This window comes from Leptonychotes weddellii, chromosome 10 (genome assembly GCF_054177405.1).
Source record: "Leptonychotes weddellii isolate Sample4059 chromosome 10, ASM5417740v2, whole genome shotgun sequence".
Lineage (NCBI taxonomy): Eukaryota > Metazoa > Chordata > Mammalia > Carnivora > Phocidae > Leptonychotes > Leptonychotes weddellii.
This window is the reverse complement of record NC_138378.1, coordinates 39,387,597-39,411,810: the sequence shown is the minus strand read 5'-3', so window position 1 is coordinate 39,411,810 and position 24,214 is coordinate 39,387,597. Positions and strand designations below refer to the sequence as shown.

At 45.0% G+C, this 24,214-nt stretch overlaps 2 protein-coding genes and 1 long non-coding RNA gene across 29 annotated transcripts in view; 1 reads left to right on the top strand and 2 right to left on the bottom strand.

Annotated features, from left to right (window-relative positions):
* NAA20 (N-alpha-acetyltransferase 20, NatB catalytic subunit) overlaps positions 1-5,287 on the bottom strand; it is a 14,513-nt gene extending 9,226 nt beyond the window's left edge. For 2 of the 6 annotated variants that reach the window (XM_006737628.3, XM_081831988.1), the window contains exons 1-2: positions 5,166-5,287; positions 1,003-1,027 (exon numbers count right to left, since the gene is read on the bottom strand). In XM_006737628.3, coding sequence (XP_006737691.1) covers positions 1,003-1,027; positions 5,166-5,218 — 78 coding nt within the window. In that variant the 5' untranslated portion in view covers positions 5,219-5,287. Of the gene's footprint in view, positions 1-509; positions 604-1,002; positions 1,028-5,165 lie in introns of those variants that run through there. The other 4 variants (XM_031032756.2, XM_081831990.1, XM_081831989.1 and 1 more) reach the window with 4 other exon arrangements.
* LOC145723657 (uncharacterized) lies at positions 597-4,457 on the top strand. Its single transcript, XR_014148889.1, has 2 exons — positions 597-762; positions 1,982-4,457. It is a non-coding gene; the product is annotated as an uncharacterized LOC145723657 (long non-coding RNA).
* Positions 5,288-18,478: 13,191 nt separating the features above from the next.
* Positions 18,479-24,214, bottom strand: part of RIN2 (Ras and Rab interactor 2) — a 216,369-nt gene continuing 210,633 nt past the window's right edge. For all 22 annotated transcript variants that reach the window (XM_081831956.1, XM_081831955.1, XM_081831952.1 and 19 more), the window contains 2 exons: positions 23,085-23,248; positions 18,479-20,344 (listed from right to left, as the gene is read on the bottom strand). In XM_081831956.1, the coding sequence (XP_081688082.1) occupies positions 20,024-20,344; positions 23,085-23,248 (485 nt within the window). In that variant the 3' untranslated portion in view covers positions 18,479-20,023. The remainder of the gene's footprint in view (positions 20,345-23,084; positions 23,249-24,214) is intronic.

Here is a 24,214-nt window from a genome sequence, read left to right as displayed (position 1 = left end):
GGCGCCTGGGTGGCTCAGTTGGTTAAGCGACTGCCTTCGGCTCAGGTCATGATCCTGGAGTCCCGGGATCGAGTCCCGCATCGGGCTCCCTGCTCAGCGGGGAGTCTGCTTCTCCCTCTGACCTTCCTCCTTCTCATGCTCTCTGTCTCTCATTCTCTCTCTCTCAAATAAATAAATAAAATCTTTAAAAAAAAAAAAATATTACCCTCCTACCCTGCAATGGACATGGAGTAAAAGCTAGAAAGCGACTGAGAATGTGGGATTGTCTATCAGTGCAACATAACCCAGAGCACCCCAACTTTACACATCTTTGCCCATTTTTCAATGGGGAACATGATAGATACAGCTAATTATTACCCCAAATCCTTTCTTAGTAACAAGCCCTATTTAAAGCTGGGCTCCTCCCCCGACTGTTATAGCTGGATGAGTGCGGCAGGGGTTGCTGGTCAATGGGATACAGAAGGCCTGTGTGGTACTTCCTAAAGGTACCTCTGAAAGGTCACTCTCACCTTCCCCTCTGTCGATCCTCCTGCCAGGAACATGGATGTGATGCTGTTTGCTCAGGCAGCTATCTGGGACAGGAAAGCCAAGGCCACCCTGGGAGTGAGATAGTGGTTAAAGTGCACAGCCTGGTCGCCGATGACTTCATGAAACCACCACAGACTGCTCGTCACCTTCAGGCTTCACTCAGAGAGAGTAATAACCCATCCTGAAGTCACTGCTTTCGGTTGTATGGAGCCATACTTACTGCCCAGGGGCAAGGTAGGCAGGGGAGCTGCACTGCTGTAGATTTATGAGGTCATTCTGTTAGCAGCTTGTCAGGCAGATTTAAGACAACTCTTACCCCCAGTTCGTTTGGTTTTTTAAATTACTTTCAATGTTGCTTATGTTTCCTGGCCTATAAGTTTTAAAGCTTTTTGGTACTCAAGTCTATTTTTTCTTTTGTTTCTCCGTGTTCCTTACTCTTAGCCTTCATTTAACTTTTTTTTTTTTAAAGGATACAGTTTCTGTAAGTGGATCCAAGTTACTAAAAGAAAGAAAAGAAATGTCAATAGTAAGCAGTGTTGACAAAACCAGTTTAAATAAGCCACTGAAACTAAAAACATGCACCAGGAAAACAAAACATGGCAAATCCACAACTTTAAAACCAACTTTAGGGCTAAGGAGGATAGCGTAAGCAACCGAATGGCCAAACTGAGCCATCACAGCCTCTATAAAGATACCTATAAATCTTTATTTAACTGTTTCTTCCTTACAAGTTACTTTATGGTTAATATGTCTGCATCAAAACCTTCCATTTTCTAATTGGCAGTAAGTCATTAATGGAACGGGGGCCCAACAAGGCATGTAAATCACAGACAGAAAGTAAGACTAGCTCCCGCAGCATCCGACAGCAGTCCCTCCCTCCTGTGTCTGGGCCTTCACCTGCTCAGTCTGGGCCCTCTCACCACTTGGTGTTTGCTCCCCGCTCTTCTACATTCTCACTTCCTCTCCCCCACCACCCCATCCCTTAACTTTTGGAGGAAGACTCCCACATCTGGCTTTGGTGCTGCCCAGCACCAGTCTCACCAGCATATCTGATCACAATACTCCTGAATCAGCAGTTCTTAAAATGCACCTTTACGGCTGGCTGCAAAGAGCTCTGCCCCTCACTTTCCTATTCAACTAACGGAACCGCTATTTTGCCAGGCTCAAAACCAGCCACCCACAACTCTTCCTCTTGTATATCCAGTCAGATTCTTCCTTGGGACCCTTACACCAAGGCACTTCTCTAGGCCAGTAGTTCTCAAATTTTTTGGTTTCAGAACCCATTTACACTCAAAAATTACTGAGGACCCCAAAGAACTTCTGTTTATGTAGGTTATATCTACTGATACTTAAACTTTCTAAAATATTCATTTTAAAATAATAAATTACATGTTAATATGAATAACCTTTCTTTTTAAACCAGAAGTCATTCTACTTTTTTTTTTTTTTTAAGATTTTATTTATTTGACACAGCGAAAAAGGGAACACAAGCAGGGGGAGAGGGAGAAGCAGGCTTCCTGCTGAGCAGACAGCCCGATGCGGGGCTCAATCCCAGAACCCTGGGATCATGACCTGAGCCCAAGGCAGACGCTCAACGACTGAGCCACCCACGCGCCCCGTCACTCTACTTTCAAAAACACAATTTATCGACAAGAAAGGCATTGTTTTAACAATTTTACAGATCTTTGTAACGTCTGTCTGAAGAGAAGACAGCTGGATTCTCACATGTGTCTGTTATGCTTGGTACTGCAAGTCACACAACTGAAAATTCCACTGTACACTTGTGAGAGAATGAAAAAGGCATAAAAAACCATTTTGGTGATACCCTGAAAATCACTCTGACCTTGCAAAAAGAAGCTTGAAGAGCCTTGGACAATCACTGCTCCACCGTGTGGGAATACAGTCTCCCACACTTCTCAAGGACTACTTTATACCCTCTCATCTTGCCTCAACTCTCCACAACAGGCCACCCCTTCTCAATCTCAGCTGCTTCCTATTTCACACAGAAAATACAACAACAGTAGGAAGAAACCTTCACCAGGGTCCCACCATGGAACCACACACCTACAAGCATCTGCACCCCCCTCTACTTGCTCTCCTGTAACCATGCCTGGAATGCTGATGGGCAGATCCACACCCTCTCACTGCCCAGGCCCCCGCTCCCGCAATTCTCTTCTCTCCTGGGATAAATGTGCAGACATACTGCACACTTAACCATCAGCAGCTCTTGACGAGGCTCCCCACTGCCTCCACCTGAAATGCTCTCCTCACTCAGCTTCCAAGACTCACCATCAGCTTTTCCTCCCACCTCAGTGGGCCACTAAGGTCTCCTTCAACACCTGGAGCCTCTTTTTCCCTATCCACATTCACTCCACCACTGATGTCACCCAGTGTCCTGGTTTTAATACCATCTACATAGTGGGGGCCCCCCAAATTACTATCTTTAGTCCAGTTACCTACCTGACTTCTGCACCTGGGTATCTCAATGCACTTAGCAGAGAAGCCCAACTCCTAGGAGGGTCTCTCCAAGACCTAGCCCTGTTTTCACCCTCTCACTCTGCTCTATCCACACTGGCTGCCTCCTCCAGTCAGAAACCGGTACCTGTACCCTCGCTGCCTGGAAGTTCTCCGGCTCCCAGTATCCACAGGACTCAACTCCTCACCTCCCCTTCAGTTAAACCAAGGTTTTGCAGGCGACTGGATGGCTCAGTCGGTTAAGTGTCTGACTCTTGATTTCAGCTCAGGTCCTGATTTCTGGGTTGTGAGATCGAGCCCTGCATCAGGCTCTGAGCTGAGCGTGGAGCCTGTTTAGGATTCTCGCTCTCCCTCTCTCTCCACCCCTCCCCCGGCCCCCTGCACGTGCGCGCGCGCGCGCACGCTCTCTTAAAAAAAAAAAAAAAAAAATATATATATATATATGGTTTTGCCCTATTCTTAAAAATTCGAGGCACACTATCCCTTCCCAGGCCTGCACCTCCCAAACCCAAACCTTTGTCAAGTCATCATCTCTGGACTGTTGCCAAGACATCCTAAATGACTTACCTGCCTGATATACCGCCTCTAATTTCCTCACATTCCATATAACCCTGTGGTGAAGAGCTTGGGCTCCGGAGCACTGGTCCTTAAACAGCCGAGAATACGCATTTGCAAAGTGTTCTTGGTGGTCTGGGACCACTCTTAGAGAACCACTGTTCTAGAGCCAATCTCCTTGGATTAACTTCCTTGCTTCACCCACTCCCACCACAGGATCTATCACCTGGGACAATTCTCTTACAGTCTCAGTACCTTAGTTTACTCATACAAAAAATGGGGATAACGAGAGCACCTACTTCAAAGAACTGTGAGAATTAAATGATTATTACAGTGCCAGTGCCCAGCAAGCGCAGGGGGAGCTCAACACAAGTCACTTGAGTTACACTGCTGATTGAAAGAGGCCCATGAGAAAATTCTTCCCAACAATGAAGCCTGAAACCTCCGACGACAGAGCAAAAGTCCAGTTTCACCAGCTGTTCTGATGGCGCAGTTAGAGAAACCCACTCCTCCAGTCACACCTGTCTCCCACTTGTCTGGCGAGCTTTCCCACCGTCACACCTGCTTCCTTCTCCAGAACTTCCTCATCACTGTCAACATTTTATCCACCCTTCAAGGCTCATCCCCTCTTTGAACGGTTTCTAGCCAACTCCTCTCAAGTTCTTCCCATCCTCCTAACACTTGAATCCGAACCACTTGATCCTCAGTTTTCACACACTGCCCAGCTGTCTTTGAAGTGGATTTTGGACTGGTGGGTGGATGGATGGATGGACAGATATGTGAGGAAGTCAACAAAAGGTTAACTGTAGAATCTAGCCGATGTTTCTATAGGTGTTCAGGGTAAAATTCTGTCAACTTTTTAAATGTTCAGAAACTTATGTAATAAAATGTTTTGTTTTGTTTTTTAAAAAAAAGGTACCTGCAAGTCACAAGTCCTGCCTTAACTCGGATTAAAAGAAAGTACACACGGTGGGCCTCCACCAGCATGTGTCCCCGCCCCGACTCTTCACACCTGAAAGTGGTTGTCCAGGCTGAATGCGCCGCTTCAGCAACGAAATGAACAAAAACAAACCCGGGCCAAGAAAGAAACGGCGGCGGTCGCTGCCAGCCTCACAAGGTTTCACTCGGATACAAATGAACCATCAGCGGGTGGGCTGCACCACGTCCGTATTCTCAACAAACACCTGGCTGCTGACCTCCCAACGAGCCCCGCGGCCAGCGCTTCCATGCCCACCGCTGCGCAGAAGACGAAGCCGCATCACCCGCCCGGCTACTGGCCGCAGGCGGCAGTCCATTGCTGGACTCGGGCCGCTCCCCCACCTCCTACCACTCGCCCCGGCGCATCGGGACAGCCACCGCGACAGGCCGCCCGCGCGCTGCCCCGGCTCCGACGAGCACACAAGGATGCGGGATGAAGCTGCAGCGCCTCGGCCAAGGTCAGCAAGGAGGTCCGCACGTCCGCCCCGGCCCCGGCCCCGGCTCCGGCTCCGGCTCCGATCCGGCGGCTCCAGGGAGGAGCCAGTGGCGGGGGGCGGGGGTAGCCCCGCGGGCCCCGGCCCGGGAGAGGGGACGCGGCCACCAACGCCGGCCCAGGGCGCCTCACTCACATGTTGTTGAAGCGGAACAGGTCATCGCAAGTGAAGGCCCGGAGCGTGGTCATTGCGCCGCCGCCGCAGAAGCCGGCTCAGGGGGATCCCGCGCCCGCCCCGCCGGAAGTTGTCCTGCGCGCGGTGGCGGCGGGGGCGGGCTGGAGAACTGCTTCCGGGCCACGAGTTGCTCGGCAACCACGGCAGCGATACGGCTCTCTCTGGCGGCGGCGTCTGGAATTGCAGGATCATTCTTGTAAAGTCACGGGGGTCTTACTCTTCAGAACCTCAAAACTCCTCCGTGGGACTCCCTGGAGGAAGTAGTGTGATCTCCTAGGAAGGAGACAGAAAGCTGCCAGGGGTTAGGACATCACAGCAGAAAAGCGGGGTTCAGGAACACTTGGGTGGCCCGTAATAAATGGACCAGAATGGGAGAATTCATGATCCAGAGCTGCCTGTCCCAGTGATGCCCGCCCCGTATGTGATCTCAAATCTTCTACTACCACGTTTACAAACATAAAGAGAAAGGTGAAATGAATTGTGACAGTATATGTTATTTTACCTCGTATATAAAAAATATTTTCATTTTACATGTAATCAATTAAAAAAATATGGAATGTTTTACTTTTTTTTGGACTAAGTCTTTGAAATCTGGTGTGTATTTTACATTTGCAGCATATTTCAATCTGGGAGGTGATTTGTCATCAGAAATACTTGTTCTGTATTTAGATTTCATCAAATGCATACATAAAATGTTGAAAAGTAGATTTGCATACTCAAATGGTTCCAATCATACTGAGCTTTCAAATAACTGAAAGGAACATCAGTTTCACATTTAAACTTAAATTAATTAAAGTTAAATGAAGTTAAAAACTCCATTCTTCAGTAGCATAAGCCACATTTCTAGCACTCAATAGCCCTATAGGTAGTGGCTGCCCCACCATATTGGACAGCACAGGTGCAGAGGCTAAGAAATGTGCTGCCTGCTTTTGGAGGTTCTTTCACCTCACTCCTTTTCTAAGCAATTACTGAGGTCTTGAGGGACACATTGCAGAGGTCAAACCAACCCACTTAACTCTTCAAGAAGAGGTCTGAATTCCAAGGCCCTCACATCTAACTGCCCTGGGACCCTAGTTGCTCCAAGGGATCTCAACGGCCCCCTGACCAGATATGTGGGCCAGGCATGGAAGGAGAGGGCAGACGGCTGAAGAAATAGGTAGGCCTATAAGAAGGATCTCCCAAGGTCCAAGCTCATCTCCAGGTATTGTTTCCAAAAACCTCAATAATGTAAGTGAGTGTAAACACACAGGTAATAGTCCCTGGAGCATGCGAACTCATCCTACAAATGCACCCAGAGGGCAGAATATGACCTCATGAGCTCAGCTACTGCCTGCCAGGTGTTTAAACAGGGAGACATTTTAGAAGCATTTTCCTATCAGCAAATCTAAGTTGCCACTTTGAGTAAATTAAAGGATAATTTGTGATTTTCATACAAATATAAAATGAGCACATGACAAAGATCGTAATTCATTAATTAATGAAAGAACCAGTAAGTTGTTACAACCACTTCAAGGGAGAATTTGAAGTGCACAAGGCAGGGCATCTGGGTGGCTCATTTGGTTAAGCGACTGACTCTTGGTTTTGGCCCAGGTCATGATATCAGGGTCCTGGGATTGGGCTCCATGTGCAGTGAGGAGTCTGCTCGAGGATTCTCTCTCCCTCTGCCCCTCCCCCCACTTGTGCACTGGAGCTCTCTCTAATAAATAAATATTTAAAAAAAAAAACTGAAGTGCACAAGGCAATTAGGAATGCTGAAATGTATGTACAAATAAATGTGAAACTGGTTGATATCTGCAGAGCAGTAATCTAGTGCATCATCTGGACTTGTATGATGCATTTCTATTTCTGTGTACAAGAAACAGTTTCTTTACCATCAGTTTTCTGCAGCTTACAGAGCTAACCTGGAAGGGTGTCCCTGACAGAACATCTAGTCATCTTTTTTCTTTTTTGGTCCTTTCACATTGAATTAAAACCAAAGAGATTGCTGAGCACCATAGAAACATGGGTACTTAAAGGTTTCCTTTAAAGCTGAAGACTTTGTAAACATCATTACTCCATTGTTTTCTGGTGTTTAAAGTTTCTGGGGGAAAAGAGTAGGCCAGATGATTCTTGTTTTCCCTTTTGTGGGTGACTTAGTTTACTTTGGAGTGTCATTCGTCATAACACTTCCAGAAGTAAAACATTCTTAACAGTGCATACATTTTAAACCTAGTGAATCTCTGGAGTGTATCTCCTAGTGCATTTTAGCAGTTTAAACACTGAAATTAAAAAAAAAAAAAATCAAAGCTGGATCACTCCCACATAGCCAGTGAGAATGTGAAATAGTGCAGCCTCTCTGGAAAACAGTTTGGTGGTTTCTTTAAAACCTAAATATGCAACTTACCATTTAACCCAGCAATTGCACTCCCAGGCATTTATCCCAGAGAAATGAAAACTTATGTTCATATAAAAAACCTATATACAAATGTTGAAGCCAGAGTCAAAATTCTGTGTGTGGTATGATTCCATTTATGTGACATTTTGAAAAAGGCAGAATTATAAGAACAGAAAACAGATCAGTGGTTGCCAGAGACTGGGGTGGGGGGGAGCAGGAGGGAATTATGGGCGAGTTTTATAGAACTGATCATTACTGAGTGTTTCTGTCAAAATTCATAGAACATACACTAAATAGAGTGAATTTTACTGTAAGTTATACCTCAATAAACATGACTTTAAAAGAATAAAGTCAACAGTTTTTATGTTATTGTCCCCACCATTTCGATAAAAAGCATGAACTGCATTGAACCCCATAAAATCTCACGGTTTTTTGAGCTCCTGGGACATGCTGTTATTGATTTCGGTTTCAGTGCCTTCAATTTTATTTTTAACATGCAGGAGAAACACTGTTTCAGTCCTGGCTGCACATTTTCCCCACGTTAAAAATGACTCATAGAACTTTTTATTTATCATTTTACATTGTGTAATTCCTTTTACTGCTTAGTTGGAAAAAACTACAAGCTTTTACCACATTTTATCACAAAACATTTTCCTGCTCATTGAGACAAAACACCATGTGCTCTTCTGTAAATAGTGCTGACCCAGGTTCGCATCCACCATGGCAGAATTCCACCTTTAAACAAGCAAACAGCTCGGTGTTTCATCTGTTGTTGCTCCGTTTCTGTTCTTTCAGATCATGTGGAAAGGACAAAGAGCACAGTAAATATATATATTTTGACAAATCCTAGGCAATGTGCTTGACAATAAATCAGCTTGGGTGGGTGGCTGCCTTCAGATAGCAAATTTATTTTTTACATATAATAACTGAGCAGGGTAGATGCATTGACTGACCATCAGCGTAATAATCTATGTTCAGTTCTGCTAACCAGGTTTCCAATTGTGCTCACCACTCATATCAAGAGCTGACTACAGGTTTCCAGGGAACAAGACAGACTCCATACATCCACTCTCTACCAATACCTCACTAAAATGAGAATTTAGAAAAAAAATTTTTCAACATATAAATCCATAAGAACAAAGAGAATGAAGGAAGAGACAATAACAGTGAGAAGTTGCAAAAAAATTATGGATGCTAATAAACTCATTTAGCAGACAGAATAATGCCAAAAGGTCAGTGACTGCAAGAGGGAAAGCCAAGAAATAAGGCAATTACTTCCAGGGGCAGAATCCGTGGAGGCTCGGGAATTAGACAAGCCAGGTACCAGAATGGGAGAAGATAAGACTCTTACTCCCTGGAGAGGCACAAGAAGCTGTGTGCTTGAGTTCACAGCACGAGCATGAAGGGTGAGGTTAAGATACCCTATGGGACGACGGGGATTTTAAGTAAAAGCTGGCATCCTGAATGATGAACCCTTGCAAACCCTTTACCTGCTCTGCTCCCAGAATGCTGGCAGCTAAACTGAACCCCACCCTGCCACCCCCAGTAGGATATTAGAGAATTTTTTTGTGACTAAACTGCCTGACCCAAGAGAAAAGCCCCACAGATATTCACATTTTTTTCAGACAAAATGAGCAGACTGCTACATAGTCATTCCAAGAGAAGGGACACACATTCACAAACTCTGCCCAGTATACATGATTTCCAACAAGTTTTGTGGTGCTTTACATTTAGTTATGAATAGTTCAAAGTCACTGAGCATTTGAGTAGAGCTTCTAACCCAAAAGACAGAGATCAAAACAATCAAACAAAAATAGAACCGCATAAACAGAAAAACAAACACTAAAGGAGATCTTACTATAATATCCACAGAGAGGTAAGAAGATACTGTATCCATGGAAAGAAAGAACAAACTGTTATAAAAATTACATTCAGAAACAAAAAAAAATGGAAATTGCAAATATGTTATTGTGTTTAAAAAGATTAATAATTAAAGCAATGCCCCCAAGAGTATACGAAATAAAGACAGAGACAGAAAATAGGGATTAAAGCTAAAAAAAAAAGCTCAATCTAGTAGGTCCAATATTCAAATAATAGAATTTCCAGAAGAAAAAGAAAATGGAGAGGAAGAAATGATAATTGTAACAGTATAAGAAATGTCCTCAGAATTTAAAAAAATGAGTCTCTAGAGTGAAAGAGACCACAGAGTCTCCAATACAGTTGATGAAAAAAATACACATCAAGGCACATCACTGACATTTCCAAACAGCAGGGATAAAGAGAAGATTCTAAAAGTTTCTAAAAAGATTCTGGAAAATGGAAATGAGGTATATTACCAATAATGAAGCAGAAGAAAGAGAAATCAAGGAATCATCCCATTTACAATTGCACCAAAAACCATAAGATACCTAGGAATAAACCTAACCAAAAAGCTAAACGATCTGTACTCTGAAAACTATAAAACACTTAATGAAAAAAATTGAAGATACAAAGAAATGGAAAAACATTCCATGCTCTTGGTTGGAAGAACAAATATAATTAAAATGTCTATACTACCCAAAGCAATCTACACAGTCAATGCAATCCCTATCAAAATGACACCAGCATTTTTCACAGAGCTGGAACAAACAATTCTAAAATTTTTATGGAACCAGGAAAGACCCTGAATAGCCAAAGTAATGTTGAAAAAGAAAAGCAAAGCAGGAGGCATCACAATTCTGGATTTCAAACTATATTACAAAGCTAAAATCATCAAGACAGTATGGTACTGGAACAAAAACAGACATAGATCAATGGAACAGAATAGAGAACCCAGAAATGGACCCTCAACTGTATAGCCAACTAATCTTCGACAAAGCAAGAAAGAAGACCCGATGGAAAAAAGACAGCCTCTTCAACAAATGGTGTTAGGAAAACTGGACAGCCACATGCAGTAGAATGAAACTGGACCACTTTCTTACACCATACATAAAAATAAATTCAAAATGCATGAGGGACCTAAATTTAAGACAGGAATTCATCAAAAATCCTAGAAGAGAAAGTAGGCAACAGCCTCTTCGACCGTGGCGGCAGCAACTCCTTGCTAGACACATCTCCAGGGGTAAGGGAAACAAAAGCAAAAATGAACTATTGGGACCTCATCAGGATCAAAAGCTTCTTCTTCTTTTTTTTTTTAAGAGAAAGAGAGAGCACGCATGCAAATTGGGGAGCGGTGAGAGGGAGGAGAAGAGGGAGAGAGAGAATCCCAAGTAGGCTCCACACCCAGCACGGAGCCCAATGTGGGGCTTGATTCTATGACACCGAGATCATGACCTGAGCTGAAATCAAGAGAACGCCCAACCAACTGAGGCACTCAGGTGCCCCAAGATAAAAAGCTTTTGCACAGTGAAGGAAACAATCAACAAAACTCAAAGGCAACTGATGGAATGGGAGAAGATATTTGCAAATGACATATCAGATAGGTATCCAAAACCTATAAAGGACTTATCAAACTCAACACTCAAAAATAATCCAGTTAAGAAATGAGCAGAAGACATGAATAGACACTTTTCCAGAGACATCCAGATGACTAACAGACAAATGAAGAGATGATCAGCATCACTCAGCATCAGGGAAATACAAATCAAAACCACAATGAGATATCACCTCATACCTGTCAGGATGGTTAAAAATGAACAACTCAGGAAACAACAGATATTGGTGAGGATGCAGAGAAAGGGGAACCCTCTTACACTGCTGGTGGGAATGAAAAGTGGTGCAGCCACTCTGGAAAACAGTATGGAGTTTCCTCAAAAAGTTAAAAATAGAACTACCCTTCAACCCAGCAATTGCAAAATGAGGGGCGCCTGTGTGGCTCAGTCGGTTAAGCATCTACCTTCGGCTCAGGTCATGATCCCAGGATCCTGGGATCGAGCCCTGCATCGGGCTCCCTGCTTGGCGGGAAGCCTGCTCTTCCCTCTCTGGCTCCCCCTGTTTGTGTTCCTGCTCTCACTATCTCTCTCTCTCTGTCAAATAAATAAATAAAATCTTTAAAAATATAAAATAAAATAAAAGGGGCTTTTCAAACATTTACTTGCCTCATATTTGCTATTGTCCTTCCGACCAAAGTAGGTGATATGGCTGGGCCCATAGTCAAGTGGAAGGAGGTCATCCAATGTTATAGGTAAAGTGAGATATGATTCTTTGGAGGTCATCATGACAACTGTGTAAGGTACACACAAGGTATATCTTGATAGAAGCAAGGATTAGAAATCAAATGGTATTGACTTGTCAATGGCACCTCTGACAAGCCAGAAGTCAAATGAAGGAAAATGATTTCTAACCTTCAAAATTCTGAGAGACAATTTCTAACATAGAATTCTCTTCCTGGCCAAATGATCAAGCACTAGTAAGGATAGAAGAATCAGAAGAATATGTAAAGCCTCAAATATTTCACCTCCAATTTTTCTGAATAGTGTGCTTCAAGAAAACAAAAAAGTGAGTGAAGAAAGAGAAAAGACAAAATAAGGGATTTGGATATAGGAAATAAGATGTTTAACTCCATAGAATGGTAAGGAGAATTCCCAAGATGACAGCTTTATCGAGTCCTGGAGACCAACTGGTCCATATTACAACAGGAGCTCAGCTCTAGGAAGATATCTCCATGAAAAAATAAACAAAAATAAAACAGGAAATAATGGATTATTCCAAATTTTTAGCAAGGGATTTCTCAGCCGTGGAGTAGAAGTTGAGGAGGAATTAGTGGTAGGTACATGAAAAGTAAGCAAGCCAGAGGGATAAAAAGGAAACAACTCTAAGATTCAAGGATCTCCAATCCTACTGCATTGTAGGTTAGCTCTTAACAATGTTTACACTGTCATGATAATAAAAAACATGAATTTATCCAAAGTGTCATGTAATTATTTGGGGAGGATAGAGAAGAAAACATGCACGTGTATAAATACGTGGTAAGAGATATAAGAGATTAAATCCTCACCTTCCATAATAGGGACTGAGTAATTAATGTCTAATATTGGAAAAGAAATCAATACACATCTGCATACCCATGCTTTTAGAAATATGGAGCCAAAGAATGGAAGACACAGCTGTAGAAGCTGCTTAGGGGAGGAGGCACCAGAAACAAGTTGTGGGGAGCTGCTTCATTATGTACCAGTGAATATTTGACATTGTAAACTGTGCACTGTGTTTATTTTTTTAAAAACAAACCCTCCCTTTCCCCCAGAAAAGCCAGGGCAAAATCATGTGAATGAACCAACGTCACGGAGAAAAGCGCAGGAGGGCTCAGTACTGTTGGGAAGGATGGCCCTAGAGAAATGAAGATCAGAAGAATCAGAAGGATATGGAAGGCCTCAAACATTTAACCTCCAAGTCTTCTGACCCTTTTCCTTTGCAATCGCTGGCTGGCGAGGCCAAAGGAACTCACTCTTCCAAAGACATTTTGAACAACTCACTCCTTGGTCACCAAATACATTTAATTAAACATATCTTCCATGTTTTTCAAACTTGGTGAGTAAAGGTGAGTAAAATGGCCCTCTTAATGAACACGTCCTCAGGGACTGAAATGCCTTTAATAGAAATATGGCTGTCCTTTCAGAGAATAAAAAAGCTCATGAACGTCCTACATCACGTGCAGACAGTGCGAATAAATTCTCCGGACTACATGAAGATGTCCCTGCACGCACATGTGTGCCCACACGCATGTGCGAGCAGCTGGCCCAGACAGAAAGAACTTTCCCAGTTTCTGTCGGCCTTCGCACAGTCAGAGGTAAAAGAAGACAACACCCAACAAAACCAGCAAAACTAGTAAATCTGACTTCATCAACCCATCTCGTTTTTGGTTTTTCCCCAGACCCTTCAGGTCTCTTCCCCACAAAAGCAAGAACGCAATGAGTAACCAACCTTGAGGTAAATATTTATTTCCTGAAAGTGGCATTTTAAACCTTTTGTGATAATGCAGGGGATTTGAGTGAGGTTATGTCTTTTTATAGAGTGAGCCTCATGGGGGTGCCTGGGTGGCTCAGTCGGTTGAGCATCTGACTCTTGGTTTCGGCTCAGGCCGTGATCTCAGGGTGGTGAGATGGAGCCCAGCGCTGGGCTTCGCACTCAGCACGGAGTCGGCCTGAGATTCTCTCTCTCCCTCCCTCTGCCCCTCCCCCCACTCACGTGCGCGCGTGCTCGCTCTCTCTCAAATAAATACATAAATCTTTAAAAAGAAATAATAAAGTAAGCCCCACAGCTATTTCCTTCTTTCCTCCTGTGTGGGAAGAGCAGCACACCTACAAATTGTCTCATGTATTAGCTGCACAGAGGCCATCGCCCCAGACCCGCCTGGAACTAACGCTTCCCCATCGAAGCACAGTGTGCACATGCATCATCTGCAGATTTTGCTAAAATTCGGGCTCTGCTTCCGCAGGTCTGGGAGGGGCCCGGGACTCACACCAGCGCCAGGGAGATGCGATGCTTGGCCCATGGACTATATTTTGCAGCAAAATGTTAAGCTATCTGTGTAATGAGATTTTGCAGTTTGCCAAGTCTCATGCTGGTAAAAACCCAAGCTTTTCAACGTCCTAGCTAGTTCACCTATATTCACTTTTGATTGGCTAAAGAGTCTTTGTCAGCTTATTGTTCTTTGCCAGTTTTCCTTCTTTCCGTTCAGAGTGGACGCATGTCTGTTCACTGCGAAGGTGAAAGCCAGGGAGGAAGAGAAAACGAACTGCAAGCCCAATCTGAGAAAGCGAGTCCATTTTCTCATGATCTGTAGAATGGGCAGGAGATGCGAAGCATGCTCATCAGAGATAAAGAGCTTCACATCAAATACCTTATTCTTTTGGGAAGAGCATAATGCTATTAGGAGTAATCCTGGTAAGTGATATACATGCTTATGTAAATATCAAAATAAACAAGTGATTATAATAAATACAACAGAAAGTGGAAAAGCTGTCCAAATAATCCCTGACCAGAGTTACACTTCTATGGAGGTAATAATTCCTTTTTGGGAAGGGCTGCCGTAGGCTCTGTAGGGGCAGAGACGGGTCCCCTCAGCATCTCACTCAGACTGGGAAGCGGACACACCTTGTCTTTGTAACCTCCCTTCCTCCCCTTCGCCCTTCTTGGCACAAACCCCCACTGGCTATGGGCCCTGTGGATTCTCTAGGCCAGTAGGGAACACTGAGAAAATATTCCCAGTTCTCACACACGAGCATGCACACACACACATGCACACACCTGGCCACCGCCACCACCACCCGCCGCCCTCATCAGCACCAACAGAGTTAAAGGATGCCGTTCGCTTCATTTTTTTCCTCCCACGCTAGGCAGCTCACCCCAATATATCTTGCTTAACTTCTGAGACCTGCTTCCTGCCTTTCTTCTATCGCACCAGAAACTTGCCAGCAGGTAATACCCGAAGCGGATAAGTACAAAAAACAGTAGTGGAAAAATTTCGAAGACATGGCTCGCATCGCGATAATAGCGACTAATATTTAATATGCACGCGGGGTGCCTGGCACTGCTCTGACTCGGCACGGATGAGTTCTTGCTGGCTGGGGACACTCGGAGGAGCCAAAGATGCTGTGACGACCTCAGCCGTAAGAAGTGTGTGTTTGATAGGGGGCACATGTGTTTTCTAATGGAGGTAAGCGGTGGATGCTTTTTAAATTTTATATATACATACACTCATTATTTCTTAGCTTTTCAAACTCTTCCTAGTTATTATGCTAGTACTGCACTACCCAACATGTAGCTGCTTAGCCACATGTGGCTTTTGAGCATTTGACAAGTGGCTGGTTGGTGTGAAATGAGCTGTGGAATGAGTGCCAGACATACGCAAGATTTTGAAGACAGCGTAAAAAGAAAATGCATCTTTAATATTTAAATTAATTGTTGAAGTATGATCTTTGGGATATCATGAGTTAAATTATTAGGAGCCTGGTAATATATTACTATTGATTTTGCCTATTTCTTTTTCCTTTTTCTTTTTTTTAAAGATTTTATTTATTTGACAGAGAGAGATCATAAGTAGGCAGAGTGGCAGACAGAGGGAGAGGGAGAAGCAGGCTCCCTGTGAGCAGAGAGCCCAATGCGGAACTTGATCCCAGGACTCCGGGATCATGACCTGAGCCGAAAGCAGACGCTTAATTGACTGAGCCACTCAGGTGCCCTCTTTTTCCTTTTTTTTAATGTGGTTACTAGAAAATTTACAATTACCTATGTGGTTTGCTTCATATTTCTCTAGAACGACGCCATACTAGACGTACCTATTCCATGGTCTACTGCCAACCAAATAAGATTGAGAGCCTCCACTTGGTTAGGGGTTCATGGCCGTAGAAAAGGGCTTACCTCTCCCAGGTGTGTTTGTATCTTCAGACCTGCATCCTCATCTAAACTGGTGTTTCTCAGGCCTGACTTCACGGTACAGTCACCTTGGAAGTTTTAGTAAGAACGGCTGCCTGGGCCCCACCTGCAGAGATTCTGATGGTCTGGAAGCCAAGGCATCAGGAATATTAAAGGCCCTCAGGTGATTTGAAGAAGCAGCCGAGGCTGAGAACCTGATCCCAATGGGACCCATGAACCCCGAGTCCTGGTGTCAGATGGCGGGCAGACAACGTTTGCAGTGGGGGTCTGGGTCACACTCTGAGGCTCTGGCAGGAATTGGGGAAAAGAGGTGCCCAGCCAGAGCCCCCTGTTGGCAAAGAGCCTTGTAATGGCCCTCACTGAAGTTTATTGGAGGAGGGAAACGTGCCCTCTGGAGCCAGGGGGTAGAAATGGGAGGAGAGGAGAGGAATAGAGCTAAATGAGGGGAACCGCCTTCACTTGTGGGAGGTGACACTTCCCCGGGGAGCCCGAGGGCTGGTTACAGAGGGGCAGGGCCTCCTCATCTCCACCACACATCCCAGAGGAAAACCACAATCAGAGGTCAGCCACAGCCTGGACCACCCTGGTCTGTGGCTCTGGGCCCCCTTCCCCTCCAGACTGGGAGCGAGAGACGGGAGGGCCGTGTTTGGTCAAGGGAAATAATGATTCATTTCTGTAATGCAATTATAAATGTCTGTTGTGTGGCGTGTCTCAGAATTCAGGCATCTTCCACGGTAGGAGAGTATCTTACAATCGAGACAAGAAGCTGCCCCCATTCCCCCAACTGCCTGGGTTCAATCAAAAATGGAGATTTTCCCACTGGGTTGGGGGTTTGAGGGCAGACAGTGGGTACCACTCTATTAAACCTCCACCAGATCATTCTGAATACTTTTAAACCTTCCCATGCCCATTCTCCTGGCAAAGTCGGTGTTCACGTGGGAAAATTTGTGCCATCTACCACCCATCCTTTGATATTGGAGAAAAACAGATCTTTTTCAAATAAAAACCTGTTCTCTGACACAAATACCAGATAGTCTCCTCCTCCCTCCACCTCTTCCTTTTGTTCTTACCGTCCGCTCATGAATCTGCAACGTTGTATGCATTTTTCACATTTCCAACTTGGTTTGGGTGAACTAAATAACCAGGAACACCTTTGGTTTCAAATTCATCATCATGAACATGGTCTGAAAAATGATGATTTTTAGGATTTTCCTATCAGATACGGCCAGGTGATTAAAAAAACCTGTGTCCCATGTACTGAGCCATTTCTCTCTGACTTTCGGGGAGTAACCAGGTAGTGCTGTCAATAACCAGAAAGCTCTCCTTTCTAGTCTCTTCGAGATGAACGTAGGAGCTGCCCAATGGAAGCAAAGTCACATTTATGAATGAATGTATTCACAGTTGTTTTCTGCCTTTTGTTTTCTTATAGATCTAAAGTTGTAACTTCCACATAATACTGAACTACTTTATTAAGTTTCTATTTCTATCCTGTGTCCCTGGGGGCGGGGGGGAATCTTTGGCAGTATCCACAACATTAAAAAAAAAAAAAATCTTTCCTTCTGGCTAGCATTCAACTTTTATAACAATTTCAGATTTGGAAATACATTCTCCTCCCCCTCCACCCATCATGTGTATTTTTACTCTCCTCTTATTCCTTCCAAACTGCACCAAAATCTGTTTCCTGGCAATTTGAGAAGTGAGAAATGTCTGCGTGGGGGGAAAAAAGTCAAGACACATGTTATGTTGTAATTTTAGCAGGGAAGCATTGCCCAATGACAAAACCAGGGGCTGTCTTGTGATGTTTTCTTCTGCTCACACGAATCTGTCCTATTTTGATCTCTGGGCTCATCTCACTGAAGGCTGCCTCCCATTCAGATGTTGAGGTTTGCTTTAAATCGCTGTGCACTGATTTCTAAGGACCAGAACAATGACCTGAATTTGGAGGGTGGGGAGGACAGCTATGTGGGTTGAACTGTCCCCATTTTTAATTCATTGTAAATATAAAAAGCAGGCAGTTCATTCAGCTGTTGTTCTGATCTTTAAGAATCCATTCTACTGATGGGTTAGAAAAGTTCGTTCAGTCAAGAAGGACCTATCAAGCACTTGTTAGCTGCCAGGATAACTCCAAGCACAGGAAAATGGTGGCAAAAAAGAGCACCTGCCCTGTTGAATTTTGAAAGAGCACTTAACTCTCGGACAGGGCACTTCAGAGGTCATGTAAGAATGGTGGGGGGTTGTCTGCGGGGCCCTCCTGATTAACAGTGATTCTTCTCTAGGTCCAATGAAGCCACCTACTGTCCTAGATAACACTGGAAATCCTTTCAGACTGGAACACTATCTTTTCCTTCTGCTCCTGGATTTTTGCCTCATTATCAGTATATGGGCTCCTGCAAAAATGCAAACTTTTCCATTTCCTCTCTGCGGATGGTCTCACCACAAACCCTGGTGTGCATTTCAGATTTGCATAACACCAGGTGGCGCATAATTATCTTCTGCTTCTTGAAGAAAGAAAAAGACAACTCAGTATTTCAAAAATCTTCACACATGATTATCATACAGTATTACAATGTATTATGTGCAAAATTCCATTTTAAAAAATCATTTACAAAAGGAAGTACAACACAGTATGTGCTGAGGGTTCTAGATGTACAGCAAAAGCTAAAAAAGGTACAAGGTACAAAGCCAACCAAATTAGATGACGATGCATCTTTACACAGTACAATAACATGTTCTTGTGACTACCTTTGTCACGTTGATACAGGACCCTCATACTTGGTGCACCCCCAAACAGGTCTCATAAAACATAAAGTTAACTTCACCATACATTCTTATAACACAGATGGGCTTTTTGGGGGCATCGCGACCTCTTTTCCAAACAGCATCTTATTTCACTCAATGGAAGTCACATTATACACATGTGGTTTCTGCCCCCAAATAATTTGATGCTGTTAGTTTTGATTTATGTGGAAAAGGTGGGGGGAGTGTTATCCTTATTTTTTTTCCCCCTCCTCTGGGGGTTTTCAAAATTGTTTCCAAAAGCAAATAACGTTGGACAGATTTTGCCAAATCTCACTGCATATTTACAGTATTTCAGCATAAGTGGATCCTTCCATTTCCTTTTACCACTTCCTTCCAGGAGTCTGAACCCGCAGACTTCACCCATTAGTCCTTTGTTAGAGTCTGTTTTTCTCTCTCGACCTCTCTCTACATTCATTTCTCTCCTGATCCTCAGCATCACTTGGTTAACACACAAAAGAGCACAATACCACTGAACGTGAACAAGGTAACAGTACATCAGATTTCCAAAGGCATTCTGTGGCCAGTGTCAGTAATATATTGCTTTAAGAAATCCAGCAGTCTTTCTCCACAAAGTTGCCAAAAATCCAGTTACAGAAGAGAGACATTTTAAAAATGTGATACTCTCAAATCCAGCAAGAGATTTCTTTTCGAATATTAAATGTTAAAATCACATGCATAATTATAGAATATTTTAAAGTTACAAAAATATTTTAAAAACCAATCCTGACAGTTTACCTGCAACTGCTATAAAAATTTCTATGAAATATATAAAAACACAAAGGCTCTTTGTAAAAAAAAAAAAAAAGAAGAAGACAAAGAAAAGAAAGAAAAAGGAAGGATGGAAGGAAGGAAGGGAGGAAGGAAAGATAGAGCCATCCACAGAACTGAGATATACCTGATGCACTGCATCGGACAGGCTTCGCAAACACCTGCTGTTGAATTGAAGAGAAGAGCTTGCACCCTAAATGTTTATTCAGGACATATACGTACATGTGAGCCCACCTAGAACCTGGCTGGGGGGGTCGGTAGCAAACAATCTCGGGACACCTAAACTATCAAATGCAGTTCTTCCATCTCTGAAGGAGAATCCTACCGTTTCATGAACCTCAGCTACCTTGCCTGGGCAATGTGGCTAAGGACGCCCTTGGCCCAGTCAGCCTGTGGATGGCTTAGTCACTGAACCGACGGGTCCCTAAGGAGGTGACTGACTGCTTTTCAAGCACAAGCACGTGGAAGCCAGAAGGCAAGTTTCCTAACCCCCCTTTGGATGCGCCATGGGGGAGTCTCGTCTCTTCTATGAGGTGGTGAGATCTTCCCCATTCTGGAAAATGACGCCGTAAGGATCGTTCTTGACGCGCTTGTAGACAAAGTGGAAGATGTGGGGTTGTGGCCGGCTGTGAAGCTCAGCCTTGATTTTCTGAGGGTAAGTGTCCTCAGCCAGCTGCTGCCACGTTTCGTCAACAAAGAGAAAGAGGCTGTACTCCTCAGGGTCCCCCACCTTGAACTTCTCAGCACAGAGCTGGCACACGTCCTCGGTGGTCACGTAAGGTCTCACGAGGAGGGTCTTCCCCGTGCAGCCACTGTTGACCTCCTGGAACGCAACTCGGAGGTAATTCTGCAGGTAGAGAGATGTGGGAGACCAATCAGAAGAGAAAACGAGTCACAGCAATAAGCCAGCACGACGGTGCAAGGGCAAGTTTAACTCGTGAGCCGCGCCCAGCTCTGGCTCTGCAGAAGGGCCCCGCAGGACGGCCCCGGCAGGACGCAAGGCCTCGGGTGGGACGAAGGAGGCTGATCGGAATTTGGACAATGGAGGCAAGAACTATACGGACTGAGTGGCTGTATTCTGATGTGCTGCAAATAAATACAAGGAGCAGGAAGTCCAGCAGGCCTGTTCTGATCTTTTAGTGTCCCCCAGAAAGCCAGGCTAAGAAAGCTCCGGTTAAGGGTGGGATCCGGATCTGATGCTGGGTTTATCCCCAGCCTGAAAAGTAAACCAGCCAGCAAAAGAGCCCGCACCGGAAGTCACGTTTAAAACACGAGGACACAAGAGCACGTACTGGGCTCACTTTGGACTACTTCTAATGACGCCTAAATAAAGGCAAGAATGTTCCCCGGGACCACAAGAGACTGCTGATGTTTGACCATTTTTCACCTCCCCGAGTGGCAATTCCAGGTGGTTCAACCTCATCTGAGCTCCAGGGGGACGGCAATGTGGCAAAAGTCGGCCACAAGGCTCTGGGGATGGAGCTGACTGAGGGCAGGGGTTGTTGCAGGGAAATGAAAGGGAATTCTTGCAGGCGGGGCTCTGCGAACAGCGCCAGCACCTGCCATCCAGACGGACCATCAACCTGTGACCTCACATGCGCCAAGCCCGGGTTTGCTATCAAGAACCCTACGCTCATCCCAGGCTCTCCAGGATCCTTCTCATTTTCCACTTCACCAGGAATGAGGTGACCAGATAACTTTGAGAATGCCCAGACAGAAAACAAATACGTTCCCCTTTCCTAAATCTGGTGCCCCAGAGTGAAGGGAAATGATGCTCTCGGCCCAGAGTCCCACGTGGTTACCTTGAGGGTTTGCTGGGTGGGTGGAAGGAAAGGCCCTTGGGAAGGACACCGAGCTCTGCACGTGTAAGAGGGCTCTGACAATCTTGAATTTGAACACACTGGAGTATACGCATGTTCCATCTTACCAACCCCCTCCTCTCCCATCCCAATGCCCCCAACACTTGGCTCACGCTCTCGGTCTGCATTAACCCACTGACACCTGAAGAGAACTTGGTAAGGAAGTCTACACCATCCCCAGTTGACCAGAGAAGAAACTGAGGCACAGAAAAGACAAGTAACTTGCTTCAGGACACACAGCTCATGAGTGGGAAAGCCAGTGTTCTAGAGTCTTCACCACCGTGGTGTGCCGTCTCTCCAATGTGAGGAGACCATCATGTGTGTCCGTGACCCTGATTTAGGAGTTCCAAGCAGAGCTTTGCTTCTGCGTTTTCGCTTTTACAACTGAGCTGAGCACTGACAGACAATTCCTCTCTTGGGTTATATTCTAGGAAGGTGTGTATATCCCGGATGAGGAAGGCCAGTGGGGAGGAGCTCTGTGGAATCTGGGGGTCCCAGGTTAGAAGCTCCAGATGCAGGCGGGGAGATGGAAACATGAGCTTTTCTCATTTCTTCTGTTCTTCTCCTCAGAGGCTGTAGGACCTCAGGAATTTTCCTGACACCCAGCCAGTATCACAGTATCCCAAGAGCCTGCATATGCTAAACCATTTAACACATGCATAGTTCTTCAACAACCCTTTCAAGGGAGTGGGGGTGGGAGTGCAGTAGGCATTCTTTTTAGGTTTATGCTCTTGGGAACGTATTTCTGAGAACAGTGCTATCTTGGAGAAAGACTTGCTGATCTTGCCTTTCCACGATGGGCTGACTTTGAACCTCTGAGTATTTTCAGAGCATCGAGAAGACAAAAAGGCAAGGAAGGTGATTCTGGACGTAGAGACTAATCTGTCCTGCTTGGAAATTCCCCACGTGACACACAGAAACAGAACCTAGTCAGGTTTTATAACCTGGTTCGAAACTTTGAAAACACTATTCAAAGACATTTGCGGACTTATTCATAATGTCACTGACTATGAGCAAATCAAGAGTTGTGTTGGGCAAGAAGTCTACCGCCTTAATCTGCCTTTTGTCCCTGAGAACCCAGCTCTTTGGGAACCCCACACTTCCAGCTCATGGCCATGGAAAACTCTGGATGGGGATCCAAGTAGGATTTCTTTCAGATGCTTACTCTGAAACTCTGGCCCCGCCTGGCTGCCGGAGCTGATGCTGCCCGTGAGATTCTGGAGTCTTCCGTCTTGAGGGGGGCGGGAGAGAAAAAGAAAGAATAGGGAAGACATCACCTCTCCCTCCTCTCAGGGAGACCAGGTCAACTGCAGTGCCTAACAGTGCTACTTGCACTCGGCCGAGCTGATAAAATAAAATACCCACTGCCTGTGCCAAGGGCTTCCTTCTTTTTGACTTTCTGTCTGCTCAGGTGCTCCCCATCCATGCAGAACATTCTGGGAGAAATCTCGACTTAATCTGACTTTGTTTTCTTAAGGGCAGCAAAACTTGGGCCAAACCCATATGTATTATTATTATTATTATTATTATTATTATTTTAATTCAAAGAAAACAGAGAAGTGAAACAACAAGGTCAGAGAGTGGTTGAAAATATCCCTTTTCCGCCGGATGATCTGACAAAGGGGGGACCTCAGGCGCCCCGAGCCGTGTGAGCTGTGGGAGCCGGCGCTGCCTCCCTGGAGGGCAGGGTGACATTCGGGACCCAGGCTGCCACTGCCAGCCACGAACCTGAAAGTCGTCCACCGAAGGGATGGTCCGGTTGGTGGTTCTCCGTTTGTGCCACTGCCTGAGGGTGTCCCTGGTCTCTGAGCTGAGCAGCCGAGCGGCTTGTTCTTCTTGGAAATTCTTTATCAGAGAAAGCGCCCCATAGGCGCTTGTCAAGTAATAACCTCCTGGGAAGGGCAGAAAGAATGAGTTATCCCGGGGTTTATACTCTGGTGGTAACAGGTGGGGACAACAGAATCAGAGGCCATGCTTCCTATTGTCTCCATATGCATTTCCTTGTGGGACCAGAAGCTCGCGTCAAAGAGCGCGCGCCCTTCCCACCTTCCTCTGCCCGTCCGTCCATCCATCCGTCCATCCTATGGATGTACTGGAGGACCCCCGGCCTGTGCCGGCGCTAGGGGGCGCCGTCGGGCCAGGCTGACAGCGCCCGTTTTCACTGCCGGAATTTCCATTCTGATGGGTGAGACATACAAAATCTCTAGATTATTTCAGTCAATTGTGAAAGTGCTTTATCGGGAAAGGTCTGGGCACTGAGGCCTGACGGAGGCGGGGAGACACACGACGGTAGTGGAGTCGAGCACTCCGGGCCTAGAATCATTTACTTCTTGAGCAGGAGTCCCCACATCTCTTGGCAATACTTGCTTTGGGCTTTTCTTTTAGGAATTAGTATTTCCTAAATTTTAAGTAAACTAAACACTTTAAGAGAACTGCACAGTGTACAAGTGTGTTCGCAATAACATGGGTTCTTCAAACTTCTTCCTTCCTGATTCCCTTTTTTACCCTTACTTGGGGGCTAATGTAACACATTTAGGAAAAACTAATTCACAAGTGAAGGCAAGTGGGTGCACTTAACGAATGATTTCTTGTGTTTAGTGAGTGTTAAAATCCTCGCAACACCTTGAGATGCATGTAAGTGGGTTCATAGCTTGGTCCTCAACTGTAATTAGATGCCTTTGGTGAACTTGTAAGCTCCACGCTAGTGGACCACTAGGGGGCGCCCTGAATGTTTATTAAAAATTCCCTAATTGGGCTCCCCATATTTTAACTTGAGAGACACTTTTGTCAAAATATCTATTGAATTTCTATTGTGAGCCCAAGCCAGGTATAGAGCAGGAGGCAGGTTTGTAAGAAAC